Genomic DNA, 15259 nt, shown 5'->3' with positions numbered 1-15259 from the left:
TCAGACTCTCTTGACTTGGGCTTTGAGTTGTGAGGTTTGTCCTTGGGAGGTGGCAGGCAAAGGTTTGTTTCTTTTATTGCTATGGAAACAGAATGGCAGCACCTCATTGGCTCAGGCCCTCTGCTCTCAAAGAGAGCAGGCTGGAGAAGCAGCCAGTTAACAAATCCTCTAAGACACAAGACAAAATATGCCTAAGATATACTTTCAGAGGAAATAGAATTAAACAGCATCCTAAGCTCAACCGGCCTATGGCTGTGGTTGCCAGGCAGGATCTGTGGAGGACATTAAGTTCTTTTGTCATTTGCTTACAGAAACCTAAAACTCCAAAGTGGGCAATTTCTTCCTTGAATTTCAGGCTTTGAAATCTGTAAAAGTAGAAATCCCCTAGGGCAGGAATCCTTTTCAGTCGCCAAGGAGTTTGACCATTTTTCCCCCCTAAGTTTTCCTAAGCAGAAAAGTTGCTTTTTCTCATTATAGAAAAAAAAGTGCTTGCTTATGATAGACCAGTGGCTTTAATTTTTATTCTATTGCAACTCACTATAAGAAATATATTTTACACATTTTATAATAAAAAGTTGTATGAAGTATCTTTATTACATACTATTCTCATCTATTTGTTTCTTCTATTTGAAATGAAAGCTCATTACAAATTTTCTTGGTTGATTTCATGACCCATAGTTTACAAAACAACGTTGTAAATTCATCCATTCATTTGACTTCACACTTATTATCTACTGTGTACCAGGAACTGTTGTGAGGGGGATATACCTCAGTTATGTGCTTTATGTGCTCCATAAAGCTTAGAGACTAGTGGGGAAGCAGACAATAAATTCAATAAAAGCACAATGAAGCTTACATTACAGGCCTCACCAGATGCCATGGGAATGGACTATGAGTCAAAGAGAAGGGACTTGACTAGTTTTGAATATTAGAAAGATCATTTTGACTGCAATGTAAAGAAACAATTGGTGAGGCCAAGTCAGGAGGCAGGGAAACCAGTTAGGAGTCCGTGGCAGTGGTCAAATGAGACACAGTGGTAGCCTTGGCTGAGGGAGCAGCAGTAGGGATGGAGATAAGAGGACACAGTAAGACTTGGCGATTGATCAGATGTTACAATGAGGAAAAAGGAGGAGGTAATGATGACTCATGGGTTTCTAGCTCAAGCAATTGAATAGATGGCAGTGCCATTTTATTGAGATGATAAAGCCTGGGGGATAAAGAGGCTCGAAGGAGCAGATCATAACTTCAAGCTTGGATATGTTGAGTTTGAGGTGCTAGGGAGACAGACACCCATTACAGAGTTTGTTCCATGATTTGGGGTTCAAAAGAAGAGTCTGGGGCAGAAACACTTTAGGAGTCTTCAGGGTAGATGATACTTAAAGATAAATGAATGGATGAGATCACACAGGGGAAGGGTGTAAGAAGAGAATAAGGTCTAGAACATAGCCCTGAGGAATGCCACCAATATTTACGACAGTATTTCTTAAAGGGTGGACCATGTTACAGCTCAAATATGTACAACCATCACCTGAATGAAAATGGCTTAAATAAAAAAGGTTCATTAGTTTCATGAAATATGAAGTCTGGAAGTAGTGCTACCAGATTGATGCAGACTCAGCAACGTCATTGGAGAATTGGTTTCTTTCCATCTTTCTGTCATGCCCATCTCAGGTGTCAACTGAGGGGAACCTCATGATTACACTTTGGCTGCCCCAACTCCAATCACCATGGGCAGACTAGATGCAGACAAACTTCAGAAACTAAAAGGGAGGCAAAAAAGTTACAAAGAGAACAATGAATAGATTTGACTAATCCAGTTGAATCCATCTCTGTCTAGAGATTGGATATTGCTTCAAATCTGTTTTGTGAAATTTTATATTTAAATGCTTTCTCATGATTTATAAAAAGCAGGATTTGGGGAGAGTGGCTAACAGCAAAGATACAAAGGAAGGCACAGGAGGAGGTCACTTGACTTGGCCAAGGCTTAGCACTAATTACCACTACTTCAGGATTTTTGTTTCCTCCTTTCCTCTCTTTAGACATGAGTACAACTTTGTCAGATCCAAAACGGCAGGGGGAAGGAAATGAAGGCTTTTAGGGTCTAAGTGTCAACTGCTCTTTTCTTTGATTGAATTTAGGGAAACTTTGGCATTGTGCAAAAGGCTCTTTCCAAAGATGCAGGAAGGGGACTGAGGCTACTAACATTGTCCGTAACTTTCCCCAAAGCAATGTGCCTTAGTATTTGGAATGGAGGTGGAGAAGGCCAGAATACCAACAGTATAAGAAAGTAGAAGTTGAATAAATAAATGAGAGAAACTGTGACTTAACAATCCAAGTCGATCATCAAAATTAGCTTGCACACTGGGTTGGGAAACGGGCAGCACCTTGGGGGATGCTGTGGCCCTCAGGAAGTGACAAAGATGATCAGCCAGTTGAGTATTTAGAAGCTTTCCTTCTGGGTAAGCCCAATTTGTGACTTTCTGAGAATACTCCCAGTGTGGAAAAGACAGAGTTCTTTCAAGGGAGCTTATCATTACCTCCAACTGCTCGATTTCCTTTGATTCCTTTTTGTCTTTGAAGATCTCACTTTAGGGTGCTCTGCTAAGTCCCACCGACTGATTCAGCTGTTCCCAAATGTCCCCCAGCCAGGGAGCCACAGGAGTCATACAAGCGCCTGCAGTGCCACTCTCATACCAAAAAGAGGGGCCGCTGCCCTGAGCCCTGGGCTTTAAAGGATTCTGCATATCACAGGTATATACAAAAATCTAAGTTTATTAACGAACACATAGGCACTTGATCTGGAGCTCAGCGCTTGAACAGCAGGACCCATAACCCTAAACATCTGTTGTTCTCATCAGTAACATCATTCAGGATCCAGGGGAATGCTTCTCCACACTCTTACCTTTTATCTTCAAAACAAAAGTTGACTCTGTCAAAATGCTATGACGGTATTTGTCTTTCTCTGTCTGCCTTATTTCACTTAGCATAATACCTTCTAGGTCCATCCATGTTGTCTCAGATGGCAAGATTTCGTTTTTTTTTTTTTTTTTTTTTTTTTTTTTTTTTTTTTTTTTATCACTGAGTAATTTTTCATTGCACATAAGCCACATCTTCTTTCTCCTTTCACCTGTGGATGGACATTTGGGTTGTTTCCCTATCTTGGCTATTGTAAGCAATGCTGCAATAAACACAGGGGCACATGTATCTTTTCAAACTAGTGTTTTCGTTTTCTTTGGGTAAATACCCAGTAGAATTACTGGATCATATGGCATTTCTATTTTCAATTTGTTGAGGAACCTCTATACTGTTTTCCACACTGGCTGCACCAATTTATATTGCAACCCGCAAGACAAGAGGGTTCCTTTTACTCCCCATTCTTGCCAACACTTATTTCTTGTCTTTTTGATAAAAGCCATTCTGACAAGTGTGAGGTGATATTTCATTATGATTTTGATTTGCATTTCCCTAATGATTAGTGATGCTGAGAATCTTTTCAGGGAAAAAAAAATACTATATGGTTTCACTTATATGTGGAATCCAAAAAATGAAGCTTAGAAAAACAGAAACAGACTCATAAATACAGAGAAAAAACTAGTGGTTGCCAGAGGGGTGGAGATGGGGTATGGGCGAAATAGAGGGGGATGAAGAGGTACAAACTTCCAGTAATAAAAGAAAGAAGTCACGGGGATATAAAGTACAGCACAGGAAATACAGCCAATAATATTGTGTTAAACATTGTCTGGTGACAGAAGGTGGCCACACTTCTGGCGAGCACCGTGTAATGTATAGCACTGTTGAGCCACTATGTTATAGACCTGAAACTAACATAACATTGTGTGTCAACTATAGCTCAAGAATATAGTTTTTTTCTTAAACACTAGGAATGTTTCTGGGTTGTGCTGCTGCTAAGGTCAGAGACAGACACTGCTTTGGAATTCAGGAGGAACGAGGGCAGCAGCAGTGAGGAGAGAGGAAACTTGTCAAAAGCCCTCAGCATGGATGCACAGATTCACGCATAGTGAAATACTGTTTTCCAGTGGTGCTGAGCATCCATTTTTTGCTTCTTTTAATATTTTTTTATTTAAAGATTTTTATTTATTTGAGAGAGAGTGTGTGTGAATAGGGGGAGGGGCAGAGGGAATCTCAGTGGCATCTCAAGCAGACTGCGCTGGGCGTGGGTCCCATGGGGGGCTGATCTCACCACCCTGAGATCATGACCTGAGCGGAAATCATGAGTTGGACACTTAATCTACTGAGCTGCCCAGGCGCCCCCTAATGTTTTAATTTGTAATTCCATGGGTACTTATATATTGGAGCGGTACTTGCAAGACCTGCATTTTGTGGCTGAAGAATATTTTGCAATATGAATTCTGATTACCTTAAAATTTATATATATGTATGTATAGGTCTAGATGGAACATGAATGAAGCATGGCGCTAATTCTTCACATTATTGTATGGCACTGTGTGGATCTAGAGATGCCCTTGGAAGATGGTGAAATCGTTTCCTAAGTGGTAGTGGATTACACAAAATTAAAATATTTTGTAAAATTTTCTGGCCCTTTGTTGTAATGTTTAAATGTAATGTGAAAATCTTGCTTTTAAATAACTTAGTGATTTTGCTAGAAGGGGGGAAAATTAATGTTATGGAACACTTTTTAAATTATTTTTTATGCATTTTTCTCTAATATCTCTCATCTTTGGTGTGCTTTACTCACATTTTCATAAAGAATAAACTCTTCATGCCTGCCAGCCAGCAGCTGAGTTTTTGCCAAACCTGGACAGCAACATTTGTTCATTTGAAAATTCTATGGCATTTTGGTCATTTTATAAAAACTAATGAAAAACAAAACTTGATACTAGCATAAGTCAAACTTAATATAGTTAAAACAGAGATGGAAGTCAACAGAATGCCCTCAAATATTGCCCTCCTCAGGTTTTGGGACTTAAACACATCTACTGATGCTTATCATTTGTGAAAGAAAATACAATTAAAGATGCTCGGGATATCACAAAATCACTAAATTTTATATCAAAGAATTAGAGACACATATTTCATTTATTTCTCATAAAATGCTCATAATTCTAAATGGATACTAAATGAGTTTTTTTTTTTACATACAGCAATGAAATTGTGACAGGGAAAAGAGAACATCAAAGAACTTTTCTACTAGAGTCCAACAATTTTCAAATTTAGTTTCTTGGAAATAGTCCCTTCCATCTTTCCTTCCTTCCTTTTCTCTCTCTCTCTCCCTCCTTCTCCTTCCTTCCCTCATTCGTTTCCTTCCTTTTTTCCTCCCTCCCTCTCTTCCCTCCTTCTTTTAAAAAGACATAAGTTTACTGAATACACCACAAGGGAGAAGCAGGCAGGTCAGCAAAGGGGAGACTGTGTGCCGAAAACAGTTTCTAAATAGCCAAGAGCATCAACAGTAAATTGTGGAGTACAGGAAAAAAATTGCTTTACATTTTCTCAGTCTTTTCAAATTAAAGATCTGCAATGACTTTTTGTTGCTGTTTCTTTGCTAAGGAAATATGGTAAATACAGATACTCCATCCACTCTGTTTTTAAAAAATGTCTCAGAAAATACAGTAAGATCTGTTTACTACTTATGACTACTGTTGGTTTGTTTTGTATTGGCTTGGCAAATAGGTTGTTTTCTCTACCAAAACCAACATAATGGGAAGGAAAGACTCAATGCAGGATAATCTGTGAAAAGAACGGGGACAAAAACACAGAAAGACAAAAACTTAAGAAGATACTCATGTTTATTATCTGATTTACATGTGACAGAGCAAAGGTAGGTGCACAAAGACCTGTTGACAAAGTCAAGCCCTAGAGAGTCAACCACAGGTTTCCCAGGCTGCCCCAGAGGCACTGAAACACTGCTCCCCGCACTGTGCTCTGCAGCGGTGCTCCCCGCACTGTGCTCTGCAGTGCAACCGCGCGGCTGGGACCGCAGTGGTGCTGCACTTGGAGTACAGGCCTGTGCGCATCAGACATCAAAGGACTGGACCATTAAACACTTGAGAGCTCTCGTTCCAGATGTCAAAAGTCAATGTTAGCAACCAACAAGTACTAATTATGTACTAGAATGGTCAGAAAAACAGAACAGACTTTGAATACTGTATAAAATACACCTTTTCTAGAGAATAAGCTCTTGTTGTGAGCGGTCTCTTTATTTCTTCCCTTTGCCAAAGTCTGTTCATTCATGTCAAATCAAGGACATAAAGTATAAAATCTTTTAAAAAGCTACTTTAACGATGGTCTTGAAGTTCTCCCTAAGACCCATGCCTAAGGCTATTTACATAAGATTTGGGATCATCATAATTCAGGAAAACTTTTCATTCTGAGCTCACAAAGGTATCCCTCCTATAGATAGTAGGATACTCAGAAATACCTGAGGTATAATCACTGAGAACCTTCCTGAAGGAGAAAAAAAAAAGACTATAGAGTTTCCTACACTGGCATAAAAGTACATACACAGTTGATACTGAAAAACTAAAATGTGACAGGACTGAAGTATAACAGATAAACTGAGGAGAAACTTCCTACAAGGCTCCAGGTCTTCTTACTATACTTTGCACAACTTTGTTATAACAGAGATTCTCAGGCTGTACCAAAAATGATTTTAGGTGGAATCTTTAAAAACAGCAAAACCCAATTTCAAACAGATTCCCTCCTAGAGACAAGCATGTACCAGTACACAATCATTATGTTTCTGGTGGAACAGTAACATCAGTCCAACTTTCAAAAACTTAAGTCTGTATCTCTTTAATTAGATGTGCTTATTTGGCTGTGAATATGCCCTCACCCTGCCTCCAGAATGATCATTTTAGCATCAGTTATTAAAAAAAAAGTATACTAATTATATAAAACACTCCAAAATCTAGTTTAGTTTATAGCTTAAATAGCTATAGATACACAAATCTGATAATTTAACACTTTGTACTACTCTCTGGCCCTACATTTTCCCACTTCCTGATGTTTCCTGGAAACTGGCAACAGGAAGATTACTTTCTTAGAGAATAAATAAAAAGCTTTAAGAATTGGCTAAAATAAGCACCCCAGAGTTACTTTAGGAAGTAGAAACTCAAATACTATTTTTTAAAAAAGTGAATTGGAATATTCTGGAAATTTAAACATCTTTAAACAAGGAATTCTTCTGTTTAGTGCCTACCACATTCAGGGACACTTACATTCACTTATGGACCTGCTGGAATCCTTTCTGAACATGTTGTGACCTCAGCATGACTGACAGAGGGGAGAGGACACTTTCACTTTTTTTTTTAAAAAGAAATTTAGAAAGGTCTCAGTAAGCTTCTAAAAAGCATGTGGTAAACTCACACATTCTTACTACTGCATGCATGTTGGTTTTTCTACCCTTTAGAGCACACAGCTCTTCATGTAGGCGAGGCACCTCAAGAGGGGAAAGGAAGGACCCTCTTCGGGCATGAAAATAGGTGTATCAATGGGAACCAAAGGAGCGAGACTCTCGTCAAGAGTTCTTCAGAAAACTGCCTTTCAGTTAAGTCACAAGAAATGAGCAAAACATTTGCAAATTAAGCTCCAAAAAGATCAAGTAATACCCTCCCATTTTCAAAAACAAAATAATTAACCCCCTTCCCTCATCTCTTCATCACCATGCCTTTCATATACCGACATTTTTTCCTGAACTGTACTGTGTAGAGAAGCCTTGTCATCTGATGAGGAACAGACCCTGATCAGCAACACTCAGCGAAACAGATCTATTTCTTCCCAATTCACAGCCTTGCATCACACTGCTGAATGCTGAAACCTAATCCATGAGTTTCACTTTGCCGTTTCACAGAATTTGTAAAAAGAAAAAAAAAAAAAAAAAAAGGAATCCCAGAAAAAAAGCAAAAGCTTTGACTTTCCCATTAAAAAGTTCATTCTGTAATTCTACAGATATCAAGAAAAAGGCAGATGTGTTTTAATTTTACATCTAAAAAAACCACAATCTCAAAGCAAGCACCTGGGTTTTACTTTAGCTTATAATAACTTCATATGCCTGAGAATTTTTGTGCAAATACATGTCATCTTCAATGAAAAATATGCATAGCACTTTGGAAAAAGTTTAGTTGCAACTAACTTTCCTTACAAAAAAACATACAGACATAAATACACAACATTCCCTAATTTCTATTGATTGCACTTCTGGTTTAACCCCTTCCAGCCTCCAAGGAAATTTGAAAGACATGTAATCGTGTTCATATGCCTTGGCCACTGTCCTTATCTAAAAGAAATATTCTGAAAACAAATTTCCTTGGTTCCAACTTACCCATATTTTCATTCTTAAAGTAAATCCTTCCTACTTCCCAATTCATGTTGTTTGGGAGGTATTGTATAAAAATACAAATTTAAAAGTGAACTTTTATTAATCACAAATACAAAAGGAATTTGGGCGGTGTTTGGGCTCCCAGTGGCTCAAAGGCTTAAAAACAGAAAGCAAAAGGGAGTTTCCACTACTCTGATTTTATGAAAAAGATAAAATTCCTTGTTTGCTACTGCTGCATACATACCACTTAATGGATATGTGATTTAAGCAGACCTAACGGGGTAAAGCATAAAAGCCATCTCAGTTGTCTCAGTAACAGACAGGGCTTAGCCCAGCAACCCTGGAGTGCAGCTTTTTACAGGCAATGGTCAAAGCTGCTCCCTTTCTCTTCCCATCTCTAACTTGGGTTCTTCCTGCTTTTAGTTACTAGAAGTAAATGTGCTAGCAAGTTCAGTATAACTGGTATATTTTGATATTACTGAATTTATTGTCCAGTCACTTTTTATTCTCAAGATAGGAATACCCAACTGAAGGAGTTATTAAACCCTTCCTCCTCTTCTGCCTCCAAACACTCATGACCCATTCATTTATACTTTCAGTTTATTAGACCTCATTCATTAGGGCCTCATCCCAATTCTGTTTCCATTCTTCCCCTTTCCCCTTTCCACATTCACAACCCATCTGCAACATTCCTTGTCTCTCAGTCAGACCAGACTACATGTATCAGTGCAAAGCTATCCTTCATGTGCTATTTTGTTTAAGAGGTCAGTTAACTGCTGAACCTCAGTCTTCCTTCAGGATATCCATTTTCGGTGAAGTTGTGCAAACTGGGGTGCCCAAGCTACCCATCATGACCGGAAGACTCTGATTCCTCCTCAGTCCACTCAATAAATTGCTACCTGAATTTAAATAAGCAGCAGAGTCCGGTCTTTGAAGGCCAATTTCTGCCTCTTGGCTTCTTCCATTTTCCTGTGCATCAGGGGTCTTGATCACTCTGGCTATCCCCAGTCTCTTGAGCCTGTCCACTAAGTTCATCTTCAACTGGCCAGCATCAGGAGGGTTCCGTGTAGGTCTCAAACCATACATCTCCTGGAGGAATGTTTCAGCTGGTCGGGAGGCCAAAAAATTTTCAGAGAGATGCACTCGAGGCTCAAAGGGCAAAGGAGAAGGGCAAGGTGAGTGAGACGGTGAATTTGGTGGTGTGGAAGGAATAGCCAGGGCTTTAGGGATAGGCTGGAGGAGGGGGCTCTCTGAAACTGGGCTGTGATACACTTTAGCAGAAATGCCTCGCTCTTGCAGAAGTTTGGCCAAGCTCACGGTGCTACTGAAGGTTATAGTGGAATCTCGTCGGTTGGTAACAGATTCACCAATGCTGAGTCTATAGGACATAGCAGGAGAATTCACCGCCGTGTTTGATGAACTGCTACCACCACTTCCACAGGATAATGAAGGGAACCCAGAGCTTTGGGGAAAAGAAAGAAAAAAGAAAAGAAAAGAAAAGAAAAGAAAAGAAAAAAGAAAAAGAAAAGATAAAGGAGTGTTTAAAAATAAAAAGTAATTTTCAAGTCAGCATTTAAAGTAATTATATTAGTTATCCATAGTAAATATAGAGCAACAGGCAATACATCAGTAACTGAACTCTGTGGAAAGATCTGAACAATAAGAATTTTGATATGTTACTTCAGTGATTGGTTAATTATCTGTAATTTGTAACTAAGTCACTAACTCACTGAAACATACTTCTTTTCACAGGATATGAAAAAGTTTACCCTTAGATAACTTAATTCTTAAATTATAACTCAAACTGTGTCTTTGGGAATATGACTAAGTTTTATGATAGAAATCAAAGAAATTAAAATATTACAGAAAGTAACCAGAAATTTTTATTTTTATATATCCATTCCATAAAGTGAAATACACCAGAGACAATAATCCATGAGTAAATAATTCTCCAACTTTTTAGAAAATACGATCTTTTACATTAAACCTAAGATGCTCTTAAGGAAAAATTGTTTCCTTTTCAATCTTTCAATTTTATATTACTAGGAACTCATAGAAGTTAAAATTGTTAAAATTTCCATTTTCAAGAATGTTAATTCCAAACAACAGTAGTATAAGGATACCCATGAAACAAATTTTTCTTAACCTTGACTTTGAACATGTGTTTCTGGGAAAATAAAAATAATTAAAAGCTTTGACAACTACTAGAAACTTTCTTATTCTATGTTTTGTTAGAAAGAAAAGAAAAACTAAGAAATCACGTACTCAAGGGAATCGTGACAGAACGGAGAAGGGACTTCTTTAGCCAATTCTCCTCCCTTGAGCAAATGTTATCAGTATTTAATAGATAAACTTTCACTTTAACCCAAAATACTCAAGTATATCAAGATAACAGAATTTTCAATGATTATGAACAAAATTATTATTAAAACTAATAATTTATTAATAAATAAACTTTCTAAAGTACCAAATGGTATGAAAGAAACAAAGTACAAACAAGTTTGACTCCTTGGTTAAATGAGTCCAACTAAGAACGTCCAATCTGATGCAGTTTATAGACTGTACTCCCAGTTTCCCACCCCCCGTTCCCACTTTACTGTAGAACTGCCTGTCCTTCAAAATTGTACACTTCATATGGTATCAACCTGTATTGAGAGTCCTCCTAAGAACTAATTTTATAAAACTTGTTATCTCGTTGACTACAAGAGCAATGTAGAAAAACTGCGGATATGCCTGTTCATTACAGACTTTATTGAGATCTTTGCTGGATGAAACCCAAATGTTTACCTAAATAATTGATTTGCTCTTATATACACTGTGAATTATAAACTTATTTCTCTCCACATTGGCAGCTAGAAAGTTAAGACTCAAGTACATGGCTCACATTAGCAAGTATATAAGACTTTATGTTATAATTTGTATACTAGTTTTATTCTTCTATCCATTTTATATCCTTACTCTTGATTCCTCTATGTTTCATTTTTCTTCTCTATTCCTAGTTAATATTACTCCAATGTTGTACATATCTTTGAAAACTACCTTAGATTCTTTTGGGAATTGGTAGGACAGAAATAGCAACAATATGGCTTAATAAGATCTCTCAACTATGTGTTAGAATATGCATGGTCTAGCCTGTATAGTAAATAATTTGGCCTTACCCAGAGGGTTCTGGCCTTTGCCCTCAGCTTCTGGGAGGTAACCTATGGTGTGTCCAATACAAGTGTCTTTGTTTAGAATGAAGGCTGGCCATACTAGATCTTGGGGTGAGCCTGGCCACACCCAACAGTTTTAGGGTGGGGATAGCCATGCCAGAGAGAACAACCATGTGATTTAGGGTGTGGGCTTTAGGTCAGTGGACCTGGAGGTGAGCTCAACTATATGGGCAATCAATCAATCAATTAATCATGACTATGCACTGAAACCTCAATAAAAAATCTGGACACTGAGGCTTGCATGGGCTTCCCTTGTTGGCAATACTCTGCATGTACTATCATACATTGATGCTTGGAAAGTAATGAATCGTAAGGACAAGGAAAACTTTTCATGTGGTACCCTCCCAGACTCTGACCTATGTTTCTTCCTTTGGGTAATTTTAACCCGCATCTATTCCTTGTAATAAACAGCAACCATGAGCATAATAGCTTTCAGTGAGTTCTGTGAATATTTCTAGCAAATTATCAAAAGAGAGTGGTTTTGGGAATGCCCTGAACTTGCAGAACTTGCAAGTGGTGTCAGAAGTGAGGGCAGTCAGAAATAAGGGCAGTCTAGGGACACCTGGGTGGCTCAGTTGGTTAAGCGCCTGCCTTCAGCTCAGGTCATGATCCAGGGTCCTGGGATCAAGTCCTGCGTCGGGTTCCTTGCTCAGCAGGGAGCCTGCTTCTCCCTCTACCTGCCATTCTCCTTGCCTGTGTGTGCTCTCTCTTTCTCTCTGACAAATAAATAAAATCTTTTTTTTTTTTTTTTAAAGATTTTATTTATTTATTTGACAGAGATAGAGACAGCCAGTGAGAGAGGGAACACAAGCAGGGGCAGTGGGAGAGGAAGAAACAGGCTCATAGTGGAGGAGCCTGATGTGGGGCTTGATCCCGTAACGCCGGGATCACGCCCTGAGCCGAAGGCAGACGCTTTAACCGCTGTGCCACCCAGGCGCCCCAATAAATAAAGTCTTTAAAAAAAAAAAAAGTAGTGAGGGCAGTCTTGTATTGAGGGCTGGTCCCTCAAATCTTGCAATTTAGCTTATTCTGGGTACAGTTGCAGCTGGGTCATTGCTACCTCTCTGCCTTTGGACCAGTTACCTAAACTATCTGTGCCTCAGTTTTTCACTTACACAATACATACTCACTTGCCCTGCCAACTTCAAAGAGTTATAATGATCAAAGGAGAAGATACAATGTGAAAATATCCGAAAGACAAATGATCACAGAACATTAATTAAAATTCTGGGAGTTAAAATGAAAGTAATTTTTAAAATAAATTCATGAAAACACAGTTAAGGAAATCAATATTAGGCCTCAAATTGCCAGACCCCTTACCTGGGGGTAACCTGAGTGATATCAGAAGGATGCAATATCCTACAGGTAGTGAAGGTGAATGTCGAGTTTGTGCATGACAGACACTTGCCTGGGTTTGAGGTTGCAACTGAAGTAGAGATTATAATGGAATCAAACAAAATTGAAAGACTAGGTTAATAATGTAAAACATTCATCACTATTTATTAATTAAGCATTAGTCAAGGGTCTTTTCTACAAAAATCACCAAATTTGGTAATGAAATATACATAAATATTGTATTAGTATCAACTGGCTAGTATATAGCTGAATTCTTCAACACTTTAAAACTGTAATTCAAAAGGATTAAAAATAGGTTAGAAATAAGAGAAAAACATATTCTGAAAAAATACATTAATCCCACCCCCCACCCCTGCCCTGCTCCCAACAAGATCTAGTCAGTCTTTCCAGCCAAACTATCTACTTTTAACATTTTTCAAAGTGTGGTTTGCAGACCTTGCGGGAATCCACAGGTCACAGGTCAAAACTACTTTCATAGCAATGCTAAGATGTTATTTGCCTTTTGGACTGGGTTGGCATTTGCACTGTTGGTGCAAAAGCAATGCTGAGCAAAACTGCTGACTTCTTAGCACAAATCAAGGCAATGGCACCAACCTATGCCAAGCTACGCTAATATTCTTCACTGCTGCCCACCCACAATAGTAAAAAATAAATAAATAAATAAAAATAAAATAAAATAAATAATGAAAAGCCAGATTCATATAAGAATGTCCTTGATGAAGCAGTAAAAACTACTTATTAAATCTTGACCCTGTATTTTAATGTTCTGTGTGATTAAATGGGAAGTAAGCATTAAGCATTCTGCTGCGTACCAAGATACAATGGTTACCTAAAGGAAAAGTACATGGGCAATTGAGTTGAAATTTTTTCATGGAACACCATTTTTACTTGAAAGAACAACTAACAAACTACAGTTATTCAGACTTGGCTATCTGGCAGACATTTTCTTGGAAATGAAGGCAGTGAACCTCTCTCTCCAACAAAAATAACTTACAGGATTTGTTGTCAGTGACAAAATTCACCTTTCAAGAGAAAATTAGAGTTTTGGAGAACTCATATCCACCCTTGAGAGCTTTAAGCATCCTAATACTAAAAAGACTTATCTGATGAGATACGTGGTGACAGTAATGTAATTTCAATATATTATGTAATGAAATAGGTTAACATTTGGAAGATCTGCATAACTCAGTGAACCAATATTTTCCAAATGACCAGTGTATGATGTTACAAAATCACGCATGGGTAAAAGATGCACTCAAAGTGTAGGATAGACCAACAGATTTTGTAACGAAGTATGAGAAGTTCACTGATAGGCTTTTGGATTCCATATTGCTGTAAAGCTTAAAGAAACTACCACTTACCAGGTTTTGGTGTAATATCAAAGAATTATCCACAAATATCAGAAGAGGCTAATAAAATACTCTCTCCTTTTATAACTACACATCTGTGTCAGCCTGTATTTTCTTCCTACTCTTTAAACAAAGCAACATACCATACCAGACAACGTAGAAGCTGTATGAAAATCCAGCCATCTTCTTTTAAGCCATAAATTAGAGACTTGCAAAATTGTAAAACAAAGCCATTCTTCTCACTACTTAAAGAAAATAGCTATTTTTCATAAAACATATTATTTGTGTTAACATGCAATTGTTATTTTTAAATTAATTAATATTTTCATTATTTCTCAGTTTTGATTTCTAATACGGTAAATATTGATACAACCTACAAAGATAAGCTGTCTGGAATTTCTCAATGATTTTTAAGGGTATAAAGAGATCCTGAGCCCAAAAGGCTTATGAATCACTGACTGAACTGATCTTTCTCTTATGCAGGCTGGCTAAGAGGTGGGGAGAATGAGAAAGGCCACTGTTGCTACAGATCTTTTCTTTTCTTCAAGACGCAGTGCATTCAAGTTAGATTTAAATGGAGGTGGTCAAGTGGCCATCCTGTAAGTCAAAATGCAGAATTACTGGACACACCCCACCAAGCACTGTTCTTACCTGTAACTGGACCACCACCTGAAGTAATAGCTGGAAGGAAGATTCCTGTTACTGGCTTGGATACTGAAGGTTTCTGTTCCACTTGAAAAGTGATACCTTCCTCTTCATCCTCTTCTAAATCTGAGAGGTGATAGATGGTATCCTTGGGCAATTGGGTAAAGCCTTTAGTGATGACACCTGGTCGTGGGTCAAGAATGGTTCCTAAATTTGGTTGAGCAAGCTGCTGCCAGTGGTGTAAAGTTTGTGATCCTGAATGGACAAGACCAAAAACAACAACGACAACAAAAAAATCAAAACAGAAAACCAAAAAACACCATAAGGCATGTTTTAAATTTCCCACAAATATTCAATCTTGAAACAGAGGCTAAAATTACATGTGCAAAAAAGTAAGGATA

At 38.0% G+C, this 15259-nt stretch overlaps 1 protein-coding gene across 5 annotated transcripts in view; it reads right to left on the bottom strand.

Moving 5' to 3' along the window:
* Positions 1 to 5747: 5747 nt before the first annotated feature.
* TRAK2 (trafficking kinesin protein 2) overlaps positions 5748 to 15259 on the bottom strand; it is a 67183-nt gene continuing 57671 nt past the window's right edge. For all 5 annotated transcript variants that reach the window (XM_008687361.2, XM_008687359.2, XM_040641920.1 and 2 more), the window contains 3 exons: positions 14865 to 15113; positions 12829 to 12934; positions 5748 to 9758 (listed from right to left, as the gene is read on the bottom strand). In XM_008687361.2, coding sequence (XP_008685583.1) covers positions 9080 to 9758; positions 12829 to 12934; positions 14865 to 15113 — 1034 coding nt within the window. In that variant the 3' untranslated portion in view covers positions 5748 to 9079. The remainder of the gene's footprint in view (positions 9759 to 12828; positions 12935 to 14864; positions 15114 to 15259) is intronic.

The sequence above is a fragment of the Ursus maritimus genome, unplaced genomic scaffold (assembly GCF_017311325.1).
Source record: "Ursus maritimus isolate PB19 unplaced genomic scaffold, ASM1731132v1 scaffold_1, whole genome shotgun sequence".
In the NCBI taxonomy this organism is placed as follows: Eukaryota; Metazoa; Chordata; class Mammalia; order Carnivora; family Ursidae; genus Ursus; species Ursus maritimus.
Note: the sequence above shows the minus strand (reverse complement) of the source record. Positions and strands in the feature narration are given on the sequence as shown.